This window comes from Carya illinoinensis, chromosome 1, assembly GCF_018687715.1.
Source record: "Carya illinoinensis cultivar Pawnee chromosome 1, C.illinoinensisPawnee_v1, whole genome shotgun sequence".
In the NCBI taxonomy this organism is placed as follows: Eukaryota; Viridiplantae; Streptophyta; class Magnoliopsida; order Fagales; family Juglandaceae; genus Carya; species Carya illinoinensis.
Window position 1 is genome coordinate 57,884,603 of NC_056752.1, and position 18,720 is coordinate 57,903,322.

The window sequence follows — 18,720 nt, forward strand, 5'->3', positions numbered from 1 at the left end:
AGGTTAATCGAATTAAAAATACCGAGGTCCGACTGTCCGAGATATATTTTTCTTGAATTTTCTATTCTTACATTATCTTTTAAAATGAATTTTACTATTTGGAACGAAAGATGCAAAAATATAGTTAAAAACAAACGTGCATGCCGTGGAACGATGAAGACCAGAACTGCGGTGCCACGTGCACGCTCGCCCTAGACGGGCAGACAAGTAGACAAAAAGAAACGTTGATATTTTGCACATAAAAGAGAGCTGCTGGCCTGCAGCTGGAGGTAGAGAAGGGGAAGATGGCGGTTTCAGCCGTGAGATGCGGTCGCTTACCGATAACTCCATTCTTCCACCATCATCGTCATCCCCTGTTGTTATCATCGGGTAAAGACTATTCTTTAAGGCGAAGAAGGCTGAACAATCGTGGCTCAAAACGTTTAATTTTTTCTGCCCGTTATTCTCAAGCCCAGGATCCTTTCTCCTCTCGCCGCCTCCAAGGTAGGTCACGCATTTCCTATCTTTAATAATTTACCCTCCCTTCTACCCAGTTTCTATGTTTCGCTTCCTCAACTTTTGGCAATTTGGCTCTAATATGGCCAGTCTCCCGTTTAAGAGCAAGGGGTTCCTTGCATAGCGTCTACATTTTGTTATTCGGCCCTTTCTTATCATCATCAAATTAGAATTGTATGGTGATAACATTTTTTTTCAAATTTTCAAGAAAATTAGAATAGAATGGTTAAAACTGAGGCTTACAAATCATAGCTGTTATATTTTCAGATACTTTAGAGACCTTGCCTAAATTGGTGGAGGATATTGTCCAGACATCGATTAACACTGGTCCTCGCGGTGCCCTTAGACTGGCCCAAGGTATCCAAGCTTTTCTTGGTGTGGGTAGCGAGTGGCTTGCTGATGTTTCAAAGGTATCCCCTGTACATCTCTCGCTCCTTGTGAGATGTTCTTCCCATTCAATTTATGGGAAGTTCATCCGATAATAAAAATTCCTGGCAATTTCTTTTAATTATGAGAACCTCACTAAGCCAAGACGTTTGCCACCTCTGAGGAAACTCGATACACGATCCTACCCATCAGAATCTGTTAATCTAGAGAACTCCTGGTGTGGAACAAAGTCAAGTTGTTTGAATCATCGAATGCACAACTTATCTCAACTAGCCCATCAACCTTCAGGACCCCTTTTGACCACTAAGCTGGATCCTGATGGAGAAGAATTAAAAAAGATGTTCCTAGCAAAGTTGTGCCCCTTATTACGGTTTGACTTTGAGGGTGAATAAAATGCACTTGTGGTACGCTTTAATTGAAAAAACTGCAAATGATGTATGAATATTATGAAAGTGTAGCTGTAAGCCTTGAGAAGATTCTCTTTTAGGATACAGGAGTCGTTCAGTGTATAATTCTTGGGGTTTGGTCTTTTGGAAGTAGGATGTTGTGGTTTTCACGTGAAGTAGGTTGGGTCATTAATATGATAAAAAGATTTCTTCCTCGGATACAGTTGAAGATTGAGGGGAGTGTTGTTTTTTCTCAAATTATTACGTTCTCCTCTGTGCGCATGCTCGTGCACACTATGTAAGATCCTAAAATAAATCATGTTGAAGTAGTTAATATGCTCAATAATAATTTGATTTGATTTGAGGTCTCCATTTTTACCATGAAAGAAATCTGAGAATGTTGACAGAAATAATGACACATTTTCATCTTTTGTAGTCCACAAATTCATCTGTTGGATTACCAACTCAATTGCAGCTTGGACTTCTTTCCCCACTTTATTTGAGGAGATTGTTTGAACGCATGGGAGCAACCTATATCAAACTAGGTCAGGTATGTCTCAAGTTGTGCAAATTACTTTTGCACTTTTAAAATATAAGTGCCGTATTTTAGCGATATGGACATGAAAAATGCCGCTTTTCTCGTATGGCCACTTTGTTGGTGTATTCCATCTCTTTCGTAAAAATATTTGTCTTTTTGTGATTCTCTTTCTTCGCTTTTAGAAAATTTTCAAATGCAAGGTATGTTTTAATAATGAATAACTTGGCTTGCTACTGGTAGTTCATTGCATCTGCACCCACACTGTTCCCACCAGAATATGTCCAAGAATTTCAGAACTGCTTTGATAGAGCTCCTGCAGTTCCTTTCGAACACATCCAAAAGATTTTGCGTGAGGAATTGGGGAGACCCATAGATAGTGTCTATGAATATGTTGACTCAACTCCAATTGCTTCAGCCTCAATAGCACAGGTTTGTTTCTTTTCCTACTCTCTTTTCTAAAATGCATTTCTGAGCGATAAAGATAAGAATTTATGTTAATTGGTAGGTTCATGGTGCAAGGCTCAGAGGCTCTCATGAGGATGTAGTTATAAAAGTCTTGAAACCTGGAATAGAGGATGTATTGGTGGCAGATCTTAATTTTGTTTATGTAGTTGCTCGGATATTGGAGTTTTTGAATCCTGAATTCAGCCGTACATCACTGGTATGGAACTAATCACTTCAATGCTTAGCTTGGATTACAAGCATAAACACCTTCCCGATATTTCAAGCAGCTAACAATTATCTGCCATTAGCATTTTTTTTAGTTCCACATTGGTGTAGCCAAAGTTGGGGATGTAAAATCAATTTTTGGGTATTCCAATTTAGTGGCATGTAAAGTAACGTGATGCAATAATGTCCTAATAGGTTTTTGTTGTGGTGTAGTTGCTTCCCTATACTTCTTGGAACGAACCATCTAAACTTTTCTTATAATTCACGAATACTGTATGGTTTTTTTTTTTTTCATTTGTTTTTTTTTTTGAAAATGAAACACTGTTTCCTTCATTTAATAAATAGACAATTACAGCTTCTGACTTGAAAATACAAGTCAAATTCTAACAATCTCTCGCTCTCCAACCTACAAATTTCTTTGCGGTTGATAAGGTCTTGTCCAAAACCTCCAGACTAAAAAGTCTGAGAGACAGGCCTCCAGACTAACAGTTTGAGAGACAACACTATCTTAGACCTCCATCTAAGATAGACCACAAAACTCCCCCTCCAAAGAGTGGAGTACAAACTCTACGGACCCTAGGTCCTAGAGACAATATTTCCTAATGTTCCACTAATTAAACTAAATAAACTAAAATACAGAAAACCGTTCCAAAAACACAAACCATTCCACATTGGTGTAGCCAAAGTTGGGGATGTAAAATCAATTTTTGGGTATTCCAATTTAGTGGCATGTAAAGTAACGTGATGCAATAATGTCCTAATAGGTTTTTGTTGTGGTGTAGTTGCTTCCCTATACTTTTTGGAACGAACCATCTAAACTTTTCTTATAATTCACGAATACTGTATGACTTTTTTATTTTTTCATTTGTTATATAAAATGATGATAGCGTGAAGCTTCAGTGTAATATAATCTTCCTTTCAGCAGGTTGGTATTGTCAAAGACATAAGAGAGTCGATGCTTGAAGAAGTTGACTTTTACAAGGAGGCAGCAAATATTGAGTCCTTTAGAAGATATTTAGAAGCTATGGGACTGACACAGCAGGCTACAGCTCCAAAAGTGTATCAGTACTGCAGCACCCAACGAGTTCTGACAATGCAGAGGCTCTATGGTGTTCCTCTTACTGACCTAGACTCTATAACCTCGCTTGTTTCTAACCCAGAGTCTAGTCTCATAACTGCCCTTAACGTATGGTAGGACCAAAGTCTTATATGTAATGCTTATGCTTGCAAGGTTGATGCTTATTTCTTTTTTTTGATAGATAAGGTTGATGCTTATTTCTGTCCAGGCGTTAAAGCGTCATGTTCTTGATGAAACACAATTGCAGGTTTGGTAGTTTGCTTGCCTGTGAATCCTTCCATGCAGATGTTCATGCAGGCAATTTGTGGTTGTTACGTGATGGCCGTATAGGGTTTCTTGATTTTGGTAAGCATTTGTCTTTTGTGATGATTTGAATTCACGATTTAGTTTTAGCTGTGATCTATTTAGATATAACCTTTCATAATGAACTCTTAAAATGCTTTAGTATGATTTTACACTAGTCACTGGCTCATTTAATGGTCAAGCATCTTAAGTGGCACCCTTTTTGTTTTCCTCAATAGGAGCCACCCCTACATTCTGCTTAATTCTTCTCCTTTCCCTTGCTAGTATTCCCCTCATCCATCATGATATGCTCATTCCTTCTACTCTCTTTACGAATGATTTGTTATTCATATATGGTCAGTAAGTTTACATTAGCCATTTTATGCAATTCTCCTGCTTTTTCTGTGATTTTAACTGGCTGACTACCAATTTAGGGCACAAAGCGCTTGAGGCTTATCTTTCCTATGGTTTTGTCATTCTATGCCGGATTAAACAAGTCACCAGACATTTTTATAGCTATAGCGTTTAACTATTGATTGCTAGCATACATTTTTATGGTTTATAAACTTCCTTGCACTATATGCTTTCAACTTGAAACTTGCAGCTTTTCCCATAAATTTGCTCTGCCAAGGTTGCTTCAACCACAATGGTTACATGAAATAAATTTGGTATCACCTGAAATACTTGTTAACTGGTTCGTAGTTTTTCTATAAAAATAATGTAGGCTTCCCATACATCAATGGCAAAAGTAATATGGAAGTTGGAAATTACATTTTAGTTTTTCCTAGAAAATAGAAGAGATCCATTAGTTAATATTTAATTGAGTATAAAGACAAATCAATGTATTGATAAGCATGACCTTACTTTTTCACATGTACCATGAGATTCAAATGAGTTCCTGCTTCCCAGCATGCAAAAGGTGCAATGTTTCATAAGCCTTCAAAATTTGAGCACTTTATATGTACAAATAGGCTTTGGTTGATTAAGTTCCAGTTTTTGCCCCCACTTCAGGTGACTAAATTGCATCCTTCTCCTGAATTTTCTTATACGCCCCATTAATGAAAGTGGCAGCCACTTTCCTGTTATTTACTTGGTGACACCAATTAAATTGACCATTCAGGTGCTTATGGACTAATTAAATTGGTAATAACATCCAGGATTTTTACATCAAAGCATTGTTGCATGTAACACAGAATAGATTTATCTTACAGGAATTGTTGGGCGGATATCCCCGAAAACATGGGCTGCTATGGAAGTATTTTTGGCATCGATAGCAACAGAAGAGTATGAGTCAATGGCATCTGCCTTGATTGAAATGGGAGCTACAAACAAGGATATTGATGCTGAGGCCTTTGCGCGAGACTTGGAAAAGATATTTTTGTCAATACAGGCAAGAACTGTAAATTATCCATGTAGACAATTGATATATGTTGAAACTTCAGTCCAATTTCATTAAGAACTCCATGACTCTAGAGCTTTATGAAACACGTGTAAATGTTCTGGGTAAAGTTGTTATTCTAAAAACATTTTTATGTTCTATATTCAATAATGTACATGATGCTTAATGTGGAGAGAACAGAAATTTGAGAAAAAAGAAAATTTTGTTCCCCTTTTTTTTTTTTCTTTTATAAGTGAAAGATATTTGTATTAATATGAATAGGCATAACCCAAGTACACGTGGTATACAAGAGTTTACACCTAGTTAAGAGGTAGAGGTAGAAACAAGAAAATCATGAAAATTTAAGCCATTACAATCTACAACACGCCGAAAGAAACAAAGTTTTAACAAAGAACACTCTAATCTCCTCCAATGTTCGCTCATTATCTTCAAAATTTCAATCATTTTGTTCCTTCCATAGGCACCAAAGAATACATATAGAAATCATCTTCCACACAATTAAGATTTGTGGAATCCCATCCAAATTCTTCCAACTACCAGGAGCTCAAACCATAGTAGGCATAACCTCCAATCTTCTAAAGACATCATCCCATAGCCATCTAGCGACCTCACAATGTAGTAGAAAATGATCCATGGTCTCTCCATTCTTTCTGCACATACAACACCAGTCCACAACAATCACCTGACATTTTTGTAGATTATCCATAGTCAACATCTTTCCCAATGAAGCTGTCCAAGCAAAAAAGTTCGCTATAGGAGGCGCATTGTTTCTCCAAATATTTCTCCATGGAAAGCTATCATGTTGCAAATTGGAGAGGGTCTTATAAAAGGAGCGGACATAGATAGCACATTTTTTAGCGAGTGTCCACCACAGCTTATCAGTTCCCTGATTGCTCAGTCTCATGGCATACAAGGTTCTGAAGAAATTAGCAAAAACTGTCAACTTTCCAATCATGAGCCGCCCTTATAAAATTCACATTCCACTAGATTGAGTTATCAGGCATCTCCATGAAATCTGCAACTGATGCTTCTTGTTCACACCCAATCCTGAAAATTGCAGGAAATGTGTCCTTAGGAGCTCGATCTCCACACCATAAATCGTGCCAGAATTTTATTCTAAATCCATCACCCATCACAGCTCTAGTGTGTTGAAAAAATACCCCCCACCCTCTTCGTATGTGCTTCCAAACTCCCACTCCATACACCCCTTGTACGTACCTAGTAATCCAACCCCCCTCCACCCACATACACCCATACAAATCAAATTGCCAACTTCCATAAAGCTTCCCTCTCAATGTTATATCGCCACAACCATTTCCCAAGAAGAGCTCGATTGAATACCCTCAAGTTTTTAATTCCCAACCCATTGGTAGAAACTGGGGAACCAACCTTGTCCTATTTGACCAGGTGGAACTTAAACTCATCCCTCGACCCACTCCAAAGAAATTCACACTGGAGTTTCTCTATTTGGATCACTCCACTAGCTAGGGTTGGGAATAAAGATAAGAAGTGAGTTGGTAAATTGGACAGCGTGCTCTTGATTAGGGTGGTCCTACCACCTTTTAACGAATACAATTGCTTCCAACTTGCCAATCTACGTTCAATCTTTTCTATTGCTTCATCCCATATAGATTTAGCCCTGAAAGAGGCCCCCAAAGGAAGGCCAAGGTGGTTCATGTAAGTGAATGTTTCCATTTGGGACTAGCTCCGATTTGGATAGGAGAGACCTCCGATGAGACCTTCAATCCTGACACTGGTTCAAAGCTAAGTAGGAGAGACCTTAGATAATAAATCTGATTTGGTCTACTTTACAAAATACCTAGGTGTTATCTACAAACAACAAATGAGAAATGTTAAGGGTTCCCCTTGGTGTCACCAATCGAAAATCCAGCCATAAAGCCATGTTCCACCATAGCCGACATCATTTTACTAAGTGTCTCCATAACAATGACAGAGAAGTAGGGACAACGGATCACCCTATCTTAGGCTGCATCAACTTTTAAAGAAAGCAACTGAACTGCTATTGACCAAAATCGAGAACCTCGCAGTCGAGATGCAATATCTAATCCATGAGCACCACCTCTCCCTAAATCTACACCTCCCAAGCTAGTATAATAGGAAGTCCCAATTAACATGGTCTTATGCCTTCATATCCAGCTTGCATAGAACACCTGGTTCTCCTGCTTTTAATATGCTATCTAGACATTGATTGGCGATAGTACTAGATCCAATATTTGTATTCGTTTTAGTTTTGTGGTCTCGAAATAACCATCCCTAAAACCTCTCCAAGCAGTTTGCTAAAACCTTGGAGATAATCTTATACGCCCCATTCATAAGATTAATAGGCCGAAAATCTTTAACATTCAAATCCCTGGCCTTTGGAATAAGCGCAATAAAAATGGCATTGAGACTTTTCTCGAACTTACCAAATGAGAAAAATTCCTGGAAAACCTTCATCAAGTCTTCCCTCACCACCTCCAACAGGATTGGAGTAATCCCTTAGAGAAACCGTCTGGACTAGGTGCTTTGTCTTTGACCATCCTTCTCACCACTTCATAGACCTTTGTCTCATCAAAAGGCCTCTCCATTCAGGCAGCACTTTGCTGCTCAATGGTCTCAAATGCTAATCCATCGAGTTTTGGCCGCCACACTACTTGCTCGGTGAGTAATTGTTCAAAAAAACCAGCAACATGTTCTTGAATCACTGGAAGCTCCGTTGACATAGCACCATCAATATTTAACATCTCAATTTGTTAGTCCCTCTATGTGAGTTGACCACTTTATGGAAAAACTTCGTGCTTCTATCTCCTTTTAATCACAATGCTCAAGATTTTTGGCGCCATAATATCTCTTGCAATAATATAACTCTCTTAAGTTCTGTAACTAATTCTATCTTTTGTGAGAGTTCCTCCATAGATAGTGCCTTACCCTCCTATGCCCTTTCTATCTCCTACAATTCCTCCATTAGAGACTTCTTCTGATTGCCTACATCTCCAAAAACTTGTGCATTCCATATCTTGAGATCTCTTTTTAAAGCTTTCAGCTTCCCTACAAAAACAAAACTTGGAGTGCCTTGTATTAGATTGGAGGACCACCGTTGCCTAATCCTTTCCACAAAGCCCTCAGATTTCAACCACATATTCTTGAATTTGAAATACCTATACCTGCCATGAATACCTTCACAATCTAGTAAGATAGGGAAATGACCTGAACATAGGTGAGTTAGTCTTTTCTGACAATTACTCTGGGTAATGGGTTTCCCAATCCGAAAGAGACTAGAAATCTGTCCAATCTAGACTAGGTTTGATTATTTGACTATGTGTATGTTCCATCTATAAGAGGAATGTCTACCAAATCCAACTCAAATATAAAATATGAGAATTCCGTCGTTGTAGACCGAAGCCTACTCTCCTCCGATCTTTCACTCGGGAACCTAATAACATTGAAATCACCCCCTATGCACCAAGGCATGTCCCACCAACTTTGTAACCCAGCAATCTCCTCCCATAGAAGACTTCTTTAGTTGTCTAGATTTGGCCCATAAACTCCGGCAAAGGCCCACATAAAATCATTTTCCACATTTTTAAATGAGCATGCCACTTTATACTCCCCACTGTAATCTTCAATTTTATTCACTACCCTTTGATCCCATTGTAACACCCCGTTCCCGTAGGATAGAGACGTTACTAACATACATGACAAAATGCCCGGTAAAGAGACTCATTATTCTGAAATACCTCATTTATTGAAAAGCTTAATTGAAAGGACATAAATAGTCTTGAAACTAAAAATAAAGTAAAACATGAGCTAGTCTTAAACAAGACTAGTTATTGAAATGACGTAAAAGAAAGCTTAATCTTTGTATAAAAGACACTTATTCCTCTCTAAGTCTTTATACTAGAACTACTCCTGGCTATCCAGCTTTGCATCATCATAATCACCATCTGTGGTAGTCAACATAGAAGAAAACAAAAAGACAAGCAACAACAAAATAAGTTGAATACTCAGTAAATAGCACATCATACTGTAAAACATTATTTAGCTTAGCATAAACTTGATTTTTAAAGCCTCATCATAACTTACATATAACATTCATAGATTCTCATAACATGTCTATACTTCATTAACATGAGCGAAAACATACATAATCATGGCAAACATGAAGCATGAATGCATGAGTAATTTGTTTATCTTGAATTTTAGTTATTACATGGTGAACCATGCTTGAGTCCATGGCACAACATAACTTGTAAAAATAGTGAAACGTGCCTGAGTCTGTATTTCACTTAACTTGCATGGCATGGAATGAAACACGCTTGAGTCCGTGTTTCACTTATCTTGCATGGCATGGAGTGAAACACGCTTGAGTCCATGTTTTACTTAACTTGCATGGCATGGAGTAAAACACGCTTGAGTCCGTGTTTTACCTATCCTGTATAACATGGAGTGAAACACGCTTGGATTCGTGTTTCACCTAACTTGTATAACATGGAGTAAAACACGCTTGAGTGCATGTTTTACTTAACTTGCATAACATGGAGTGAAACACGTTTGAGTCCGTGTTTCACCTAACTTGTGTAACTTGTACATGGTATTTTCTTGTACATAGCGTAGCATAACATGACATGTCCTAACATGATCTAAACATTTTATAACATTTCATGGCATGCATGATCTGAGAACTACATGAACATGAAATACATGATCTGGCTATTTATTACATGGCATGCTTGACTTAAGTTATTGCATGAACAATACATGGCATACATGGTCTAAGTACTACATGAATATAGCATGCATGATTTGGCTATTTTAATTCATAACATACTTAACTTAAATTGTTATATGATCATATCATGGCTTCCATGTGATTTTAGTAACATTCAATCAATCAATCAACAATCCATAATAGCATAACATATATAAGCTTACTTTCATGTAAATCGTCGTAATTCATAGAAGTTCGTGAAAGTGATTTAACCTTGACTTGACTTTTAGCGCAACGTAGATAACTATCAAAACCATATCATATTATCATACCCAATTATAATATTTTCATTACGCATACATTTATATGATCATAATATTTACCTCTTAGCGCTGCTTCTGAAATCTCACGTTGTAGCTCGTGACCTATACGAGGCACTAGACGTTATTAAACTTTCTAGAAAACGTGTTGTAGCAATCTAATTACTTAAAATCTTACCATAGAGATAATTTAATAAATGTTCAAATATAAAAAAGATTACATAAAATAATATTATTCCAAAACTTATATCATAATACTTAATATTCTGTGCAAACATATAACTTAATAATTTTATAAAAGTCTAGTTAAAGGTTAATTGTAATATGAACTACGATAATAAGCCGAAACAATATAAAAGAATACTTTAAAAAAATGCTTAAAAGCCCTTAAATATTTTCTATAAAAACAAGTCTATGACTAATATATTTATTTAAGTAAAACAGCCCACCCAATACACTAAAACAGTTTCTCGTAAAACATCATCAAAACACCATCAACTCACAATAAACAGTATGCTAATTTATAAAATCAACCTACTTTAAATAATAAATATTTTCTGAAAAATAAATAGTAAAACAAGCCCACCCAAAATAAACAAGTCCAGTTAAAACTAAGTCTAATAGGTTTATTAAAAAACCTAGGCCCAACACCCTTAAAAGGAAACCACTTGGTCGAATGGCTTAAAGCCCAAAGGCCATTGTACTAAAAAGAATTTGGTTTAGGAGGGTATAGGTAGGGGTGTTCATCCGGGTTCTGGATGAATCTTGGTTCTGGATTGAACCCGGATCTTTTTTTTTTTTTTTACTAATATAAAAGCCTAAATGTATATCCAATATTTTCACATGTAGCTCTGATTTTTTTATAAAAAACAAAAGAATAAGTTTAATTGTGCACTTTAGAGGTTGAAAAATATCAACTCCTACATCAAAGTTTCACTTAATTTGCCTCGCAATAAAAATACATGTAAAACCAAAAAAAATTCCAATATTCATCTATGCAAAGTATGCATGCATTATAATACAATCCATTGCATATTATATTATTTGTTACTTATACATTACATTATGAAATACTAAATTACAATATATGAATTACAAAGTCAGTGATTTAATTTCCACACTAAATAGCAACTTCATAGTGATTGGCCTGAAAGTGATCCTACAAAAAACAAAATAGAATGAAAATGGCATAAATCTGAAAGCAACACATCCTACAAACTAATATAATTCTAGATACATACTGAATCTGCTAATAGAGTGATAATCAGAGTAATGATCAGAGTGATATTTTAGACTATTCCCTCTTAATATATCAAAGTATCACTTGCATAATTTAGTCTTAATTACTAAAAGTTCCTACCTGTAGCAATTGACAAAGAGAGAGAAGGGGGGGGGGGGGGATTCTTTGGTGATTGCCTTTATCATTAAAGAATGTGAACTGTCATTTATATACTATTCTTGTACAAACATTATCTGCAAAGTCTAGATCAGGATATAGTCAGTCATTTCTTCAAAAGCGTGATGGGGTCCTGTCTATCTGTTAGTGTTTGTAAAGCATTGGCCTCAGCAATATAAGATAATAAGGAAAAGAAAAGAAATAAATGTTTGTAAAGCGCCAGATAGACGGCATTTAAGATGTTTAAAGCAGAGCTGTGGATTTAATTATTTTTATAAAATATAAAACAGATCTTTTTCACTTCTCTTAAAATTCTTTAGCTCTGCTAAAATTAGCAGTAGCATACCATTAATCTTAACCGTCGAATTAAACCGAGAAAATTATCACTTAACTATGCTCGCTCAGATGCACCAATGAGAATAATGTTTGTGTTCAATGCTAAAACATAAACAAGAGGTCTGAAGATAGAAATTAGTGTGGACTGGTTAGAATAGAATTGAATTTACCCAAAGGAGATATTAAGAGCTCCAAAATTGGAATTTGTATGGCATCCCATCATTTGCCTGAATGATCAAGAACAAAACAAGCTGTGCTTGACCAAAAGTTACGGACATGAGTACTTAAATGAGTAGCTTGAGACAACATGGGTCCAACTCTGACTATCAAACTTCTAACTAACATAATAACCAACTTGAAGAGGTATAGATTTACAGAAATCAATCAACGAACCAAAAATTGTTGACCCATATTTAGGAACATTATTTTCCTTAAGAATTTTTCACAAACAGTTGGTAGTATGTCTAAGTTTACCATATTATGAAACATTTTAACATAAAAATTAGTTCATTCATGGAGAAATTATGGTTAAAAGTAATGCACGCAGATCAAATAGATCTTCAATTCTTACAAGTTTTACAAAATCTTCAACTCCAAAGTTATCCAACAGATCAAATAGAGAACAGACAACCCACTTTAATATAAAACCAAAAGACCAGAAAACAGAGAACAGACAACCCACTTCAATATAAAACCAAAGACCTTAGCCACTTCAATATAAAACCAAAAGACCTTAGCCACTTCAATCTGTCACCTTAAACACGTACATATTTTTTTTAAAACACCAGTTTTGCCCAAACTCAACATAAGATATATTCTAAAACCCAAATCAACATAGATCTATATAAGAATACTCTGATACCCAATGCACAAAAAGAAAAAAAAAATCAAAATCAACAAACAGAGAACAAAAGAAACAGAGAGAGGAAAACATACCCAGGGATGAAGACTACGGCACGAGGATCTAACCCATAAACAAAAAGAAGAATGCCTCAGATCAACAACTCTAAAATCTAACCCATAAATGAGAGAGAGATTGGGGGACTGACCTGTTGGGAGTCTTGGGTGAAGGAAATCGCATCCCAGGGCGACTGGTTGAGCTGGCACACGTGCGTCTGGAGAGATATGGCAGCAGGCGGAGAGAGATTGAGAGATAAGGTGGTGGCTTTGTGCTTTATTATCTAATTTTCTCGCACTTTCTCGGGGAGTTTCTCTGGCTTTCTCTCCGAGGCCAGGTGGGGTGGGGGGAAGAGGGTGTCTACCTGTCACCACGGCGGCAACGGCTACGGTTTCGTAGCTAGGGTTGAGAGAGAGAGAGAGAGAGAGAGAGAGAGAGAGAGAGAGAGAGAGAGAGAGAGAGAGAGAGAGAGAGAGAGAGAGAGAGAGAATTGGGGGGGGGGAGGGGAAAGATTGAAAGGAGACGTGGAGGCTGTCGACTGAATTGGGTGGGAGGGGAAGGAAAGGTAGGGTTTTTTCTTGTCTTTATATACAAACCCGGCTAACCGGGTTATAAATATGAAAACCAGATTTTCTACGCGGGTCCGGACCGGATAAATTCGGTTTTAATGATGCGGGTTCCAATCCAGATTTAATCTGGGCTGGAACCTGGAACCGGAATCCGGGTATGTGGGTTCTGGACCGGGCCGGACAAAAATCGGGCCTGGATGAACAGTCCTAGGTATAGGCTAAGGGTCAAAGGGCTTACACGTGATTATGGAAGCATTAAAGGGGCTTTTTGGGAAGTCGTGAACAAAACAATTTAAATGAAGGACAAAACTTATGGGAGTGGCTCACATTACGTATCACTGGAAGTCTGGAACCAAATAAAGACAAAGAACAAATCAGTCAAACCGAAACAAAGAATGGAGGGAGAGAGAAGATTCCGGCGTGGGCTTACCGGAAGGGAGTGGGTTTGATAGGATTGGGGTGGTCGGCACTTTTTGTGGCTGTTTCCAGAGAGTTGGTTGCCTCGGTTGGCTGTGAGAGTGGTTTTCCTGGTTGTAGGGTTACATTGGGCTGGTATGTGTATCTTTTCCCTTATGGTTTTGTGTTTAAATCAAAGGATCATGTGGGATTTATAGATGAGGGAAAGGGTGATGCCGTGAGTCTTGAGGAGAAATTAGATAAAATCTAGAGTTGAGAGTTTGAATTCAATTCGAGGGTCGTAGTCCGACTGAAATGAAAACTAACGGGATAAAATTTCGAGATAGGGGATGAAACTTACTCAACAATAAATATCATCTTAAAATCTATTTCAAAACATATCTCAAGTTTATAACAATAATAATAATAATAAATAAATAAATAAAATCTAACTAAATAAATTTAAAGTCCTATTCTGGTCCATATGTTACACCCACATAACTAATACTCCAACTAAGGCCCCAAGAGATGCAAGATACGCCCAATTAACATATGAACAGTTCCACAAGCTATGACCGATGCTTCTTGAAATAATTTCCATCTTAGTCTCCTTCAAGCAAATGATATCCGCCCTCCACTCCGGAAGTAGATTTTTTTATCTGAAGTTGCTTATTTTCCTCGTTAAGCCCTTGGACATTCCATGATACAATCTTTGGCTTCATAAAGAAGTCCCTTGCTTGAGCTGCCCTCGTAATTAATAGACCATGTCAGCCTATTTAGCTCCCTCTGTTTCTTGGAGCCCGGCTTCTCAGACTGAGCATGTTCTTCTTCAATGGTTGTGAGCAATGCCATAAATTGTTCCTCAAAGCCTTCACACTCAATCCTCATACATTTTTGAATTTCCTTCACCTTGTACAGCACCCAGTCTGAGGAAACTGATCTAGGTTGATGTGGCATTACAAACTTTATGGGAATGGGTTCATCTGCTGTCTCGTCACCCTCCCTTGTGCCCACTACAATTCCATCAAGTCCCTTGTCTCTCCTTCATAAAATAAAGACCTACCCTTCCTCATTCACAACTATCATCATTTGTAGTTTACCCTCAAGCTCATCCCTACATTTTGAAAGGTTCCCGACCTTCCGCAGGTCCTCCAAAGGTGCTGTCACCACTACACTGACCGTTACATCAGTATTGCCCTCTGTATCAGTCCCGATATGCTGCAATTCCTTTGCCAGAGGTGACACCCCCTGAAATTCCTTTGCCAGGCCTTCCCTTCACTCCATCGTTCCCTTCTGTCCATTCTAGGCGAAGGAAACACCGCCAGTTGCTTCTGTGGTTGTTACCAACTCTATCGACACTTCCCCCCTCTACATTTTTTCCCATTTGAGTCATCGACATGGAGGTTTTTCCAGCTTGGGTAGCTGATTCCCGGCGTCCCAACTCTCTTTCTAGCATGGGTTGCTGGTTCCTGGCAACAGATGACCTTGCAGTTCCTCTGGTTTGCCACATAAATCGGGATAGGCCTACTTCCACATTTGCCTCGGGCCAGCCCTTCATCATCTTATTTTTTCCTTTGTCTCAACCCCTTGGTTGGGGCCCATTAACTTGGCCCACAATGTTCTTTGCCCTATCAAAGCCTGAGGGTTGTAGTTCTAAGTTGTGACGTTGGGCCCTTAGTAATGTTGTGCCCATTTCCTCTAGGCCACTGTCTGAGAATTCCATGCCTGAGCCCAGGCCCAAGTGCATTCCCTTTCCCTTTTCTGCATTTGAATTATACTGTTCATTTTCTCCTGCAAATCCTCCAACTGCATTTGCATCTCCCACAACGTACAACTGACATCCCCCTCTGCCAACTTTCCATTGTACCTGACACCACCACCTCCATTCAACTAAGCAGCAAATGGGCCTGCAGTACGTTGTGCCTTCATCGTGCTTGACACTCCGTTGGCCGGCAACTCTGTAAAGCCTCCTCCCCTGTTCTGAGTTGGGGCCAAAATCGTCGGCTGCTTTAGCATCTCCTTGGAGGAACGATTATTGTGGTGATGAGCCTCCACCATTGGTGCTAGAGCCAAGTTCCTACCTCTGTAGCTTTCCTCCATTAGATCAGAGCCCGATGTCCCCTTTGCTGTGCCCCGTTACCTCCAACCTCCACACTGTCTCTAACTTCTTGCAAAATACACTCCGGTTTCTTCCACCCCCTAACTTTCATTTCTTCCGGTATGAATATCTAACTTCTTATGCTACCACCTCCATCCTCCACTAGTGCCAAGAAATGCCCGTGTACGTTTGAACATCTTTGACCTATATAGCTTCTATTGCCATCCCTTATAGATGCATAAAATTCCTTTTTATCACCTGACACACGTTCCTCCAACACTTTGATAACCCATTTCACTGTGTATAGCCCAAGAAACATCTCCTTCATAAATTTCCAGCTCTCCTCAATGATATGTATGGATTTTCCTTCCACTATGACTGTAAAAACTTTAGATTCTAACCAAATCTGCTTCGATCTACCAATGTGTGCCTTTTCCACACTATTCTAAAGAAATCTTAGGCCCTGGTTAAAAGAGTTTCTGGGGTGCATGACAAGTATGATAGCACGTGTAACTTGCTCATCCCAGTCCAATCCCCATTCATTTGTTCCCTTTTCTTATTCAGCTTTATTGCTTACAAAAATATTATTATTGTTTTTGTTGTGATCGGTGCTATCCTTTGAAATAATATGAACTCCAATAAGTTTTTCTTGGCCAAGTATATATGCTTCCACGGAGGGATGACTAATAATGTACAGCTGAATGCAATGATCACGAACCCCAAGGGGTGATGTAGTGGTCTTGGGGTGAGCTGTATAAACCGGACATCTAGGGTTCAAAACTCCGCATTCACACTCTTGGGGCCATTGGACTGGGATAATTTTCCCTTGAATTACCCAAGTTGCACTTACAAAAAACTCCTTACCAAGGCCCTTCGGTATTAGTTAGGAATTTGTTCCCGAATAAATGATGCCATTGAAAAAAAAATTGCATTGATCACGACTTTTTTAGCTATAGCCTGCTTGATCAACACATTTATGTCCGGATTTTTTTTTGTTATTAATGCAGGATTTGGATACAGAAATAGTTGTAGCAACAGCTAGGGAGACAACCACAAAGGCTACTGCTGTCTCTGCTAATCTAGTTGTTGATGAGAGGCAAATGAATGCACTCTTTCTTGACGTGGTAAGCTCTTATATTATAGAAAGTAAATACAAATGGCTGCTAGTGAGGCTTTTTATTCGGCCACTGTACCGGTTTTAGTAGGTGCATTGCAATGTCAGCCCTCACAAATGAGTAATATAGATATAGCAAATTATTGGATGCCTGGCCATGTCAAATGAAGTGGTGGCAGCCTATAAATATTTACTTTAGAACATCATTAGTACGTCAGCTACCGGAAGCTGCATGTATGTCTGATGCTCTAGTGCTGCTAGATTGTAGAGTTATACTTGAAAACTCAACTTTGGATCATGGTTGAAGTATTGATTGAGAATTATCATGATTTGACTTGGAGGGGAAGAAGAAGAAGCAGCGGGAAGGGGAGAAAAGTTCATGGAATTAAGATGAATAAATTGTGTTTTTAAATGAAACTTACATTTAGGACTATAAATCGTGTGCAACATGGAAGTTTCTTGAACAATCCCAAAGTTATCAAGTCATGCATAAAAGAGTTGGATACGTATGTCTAACTACTGACACTTCCTGCCTCTCCCTAAAGTGGCATTAATTAATGGTCTCGCCAGGAGCATTAATTAGTTCACGATTGGGGGTGCAGGTCTTGGGGCTCCCAGCCTTTGGGCTGGGATGGGCTGATAAAATTGTACTGCTTCATTAAAATATTGTAATGTAAGACTGAAAATAAAGCTTTTGGATGTGCTAGGTAAATATAACCTTGGGTATGTCAAATGGTAATCTTGAGTTTTAAACTGCTTCATATTTTTCTATATGTTCCACAGGTTAGGGTTAGCGAATCATATGGATTGAGATTTCCTCGTGAATTTGCACTTCTCATGAAGCAGCTTTTGTATTTTGACCGGTACACCCGTTTGTTGGCTCCCAGCTTGAACATGCTTCAGGACCAGAGGATCTCCATTGTTTCCAATCGAAGAAGCAAATATGGGGACGGTGTCAACTGAGTCTCGCTTGCATAGATATCGGTCGTCCTAGGTCAAAGGCTTTATTTTTGTCTTCTCCATTTTGGCCTTGTATCTAGTTCCATAAGTGTGTAAATACTTGTCAAAAAATTTTTTTTGTCTTCACTTTTGTTAATATGCCTATAAGTTCTCCAGAGGTAGCATTACCCAGATCCCATAGGAATACTAAGAAAGCAGGAAGATGTGTACTCGTTTTATATTTTAAACTGAGTATTCTTAATGATTTGTGGTGATGGGACTTTTCATATCTCCTGTATGAACATTAATTTGGCTGACAAGGAATTTCGCCTAGGAGAAAACCCAGGCGGCAGGTGCATGCAGAACTCTTTCAGTAAGTCTCCATGCATATATTACCTAAGGAGTATGTAAAAGTTTTAATAATGTAGTCGAGGTGATGTCGGTGCATTTTGCATCTGATAATTGCGTGAACTTTGGATCTTTATTTTATATTTAAAGATGATAGTTGCAGTCGTGTGCGTAACTATCATATAATTACTTTGAAAAAATTGAATTAAATACGAGATCTATATTAAAAAATATTAGTAAATTTTATTTTTTTAAGGTGCTTGCATATTTTATGACTGTACGTAATATTACTCTTTTATATTAGATTTTCATACTTCTTCTACACCTTACCTTTGCATCTTCATTTTATATTAGATCACCATTC

General features: G+C 38.1%; 1 protein-coding gene across 3 annotated transcripts; it reads left to right on the plus strand.

The window, feature by feature from the left end:
* The first annotated feature begins 230 nt into the window (after window positions 1–230).
* LOC122292891 (uncharacterized aarF domain-containing protein kinase At5g05200, chloroplastic) lies at window positions 231–18,297 on the plus strand. 3 transcript variants are annotated; one of them, XM_043101441.1, is made up of 10 exons: window positions 233–483; window positions 763–905; window positions 1,705–1,818; window positions 2,047–2,235; window positions 2,312–2,467; window positions 3,398–3,666; window positions 3,801–3,898; window positions 5,047–5,225; window positions 16,963–17,079; window positions 17,853–18,297. In XM_043101441.1, the coding sequence occupies exons 1-10, from the start codon at window positions 285–287 to the stop codon at window positions 18,030–18,032; spliced, it is 1,644 nt and encodes a 547-aa protein (XP_042957375.1). In that variant the 5' UTR covers window positions 233–284; the 3' UTR covers window positions 18,033–18,297. The 3 variants fall into 3 exon arrangements, with proteins under 3 accessions (XP_042957390.1, XP_042957375.1, XP_042957381.1); XM_043101447.1 differs by having other exon boundaries at window positions 3,401–3,666; XM_043101456.1 differs by lacking the exon at window positions 16,963–17,079 and having other exon boundaries at window positions 231–483.
* The last annotated feature ends 423 nt before the right edge of the window (window positions 18,298–18,720 follow it).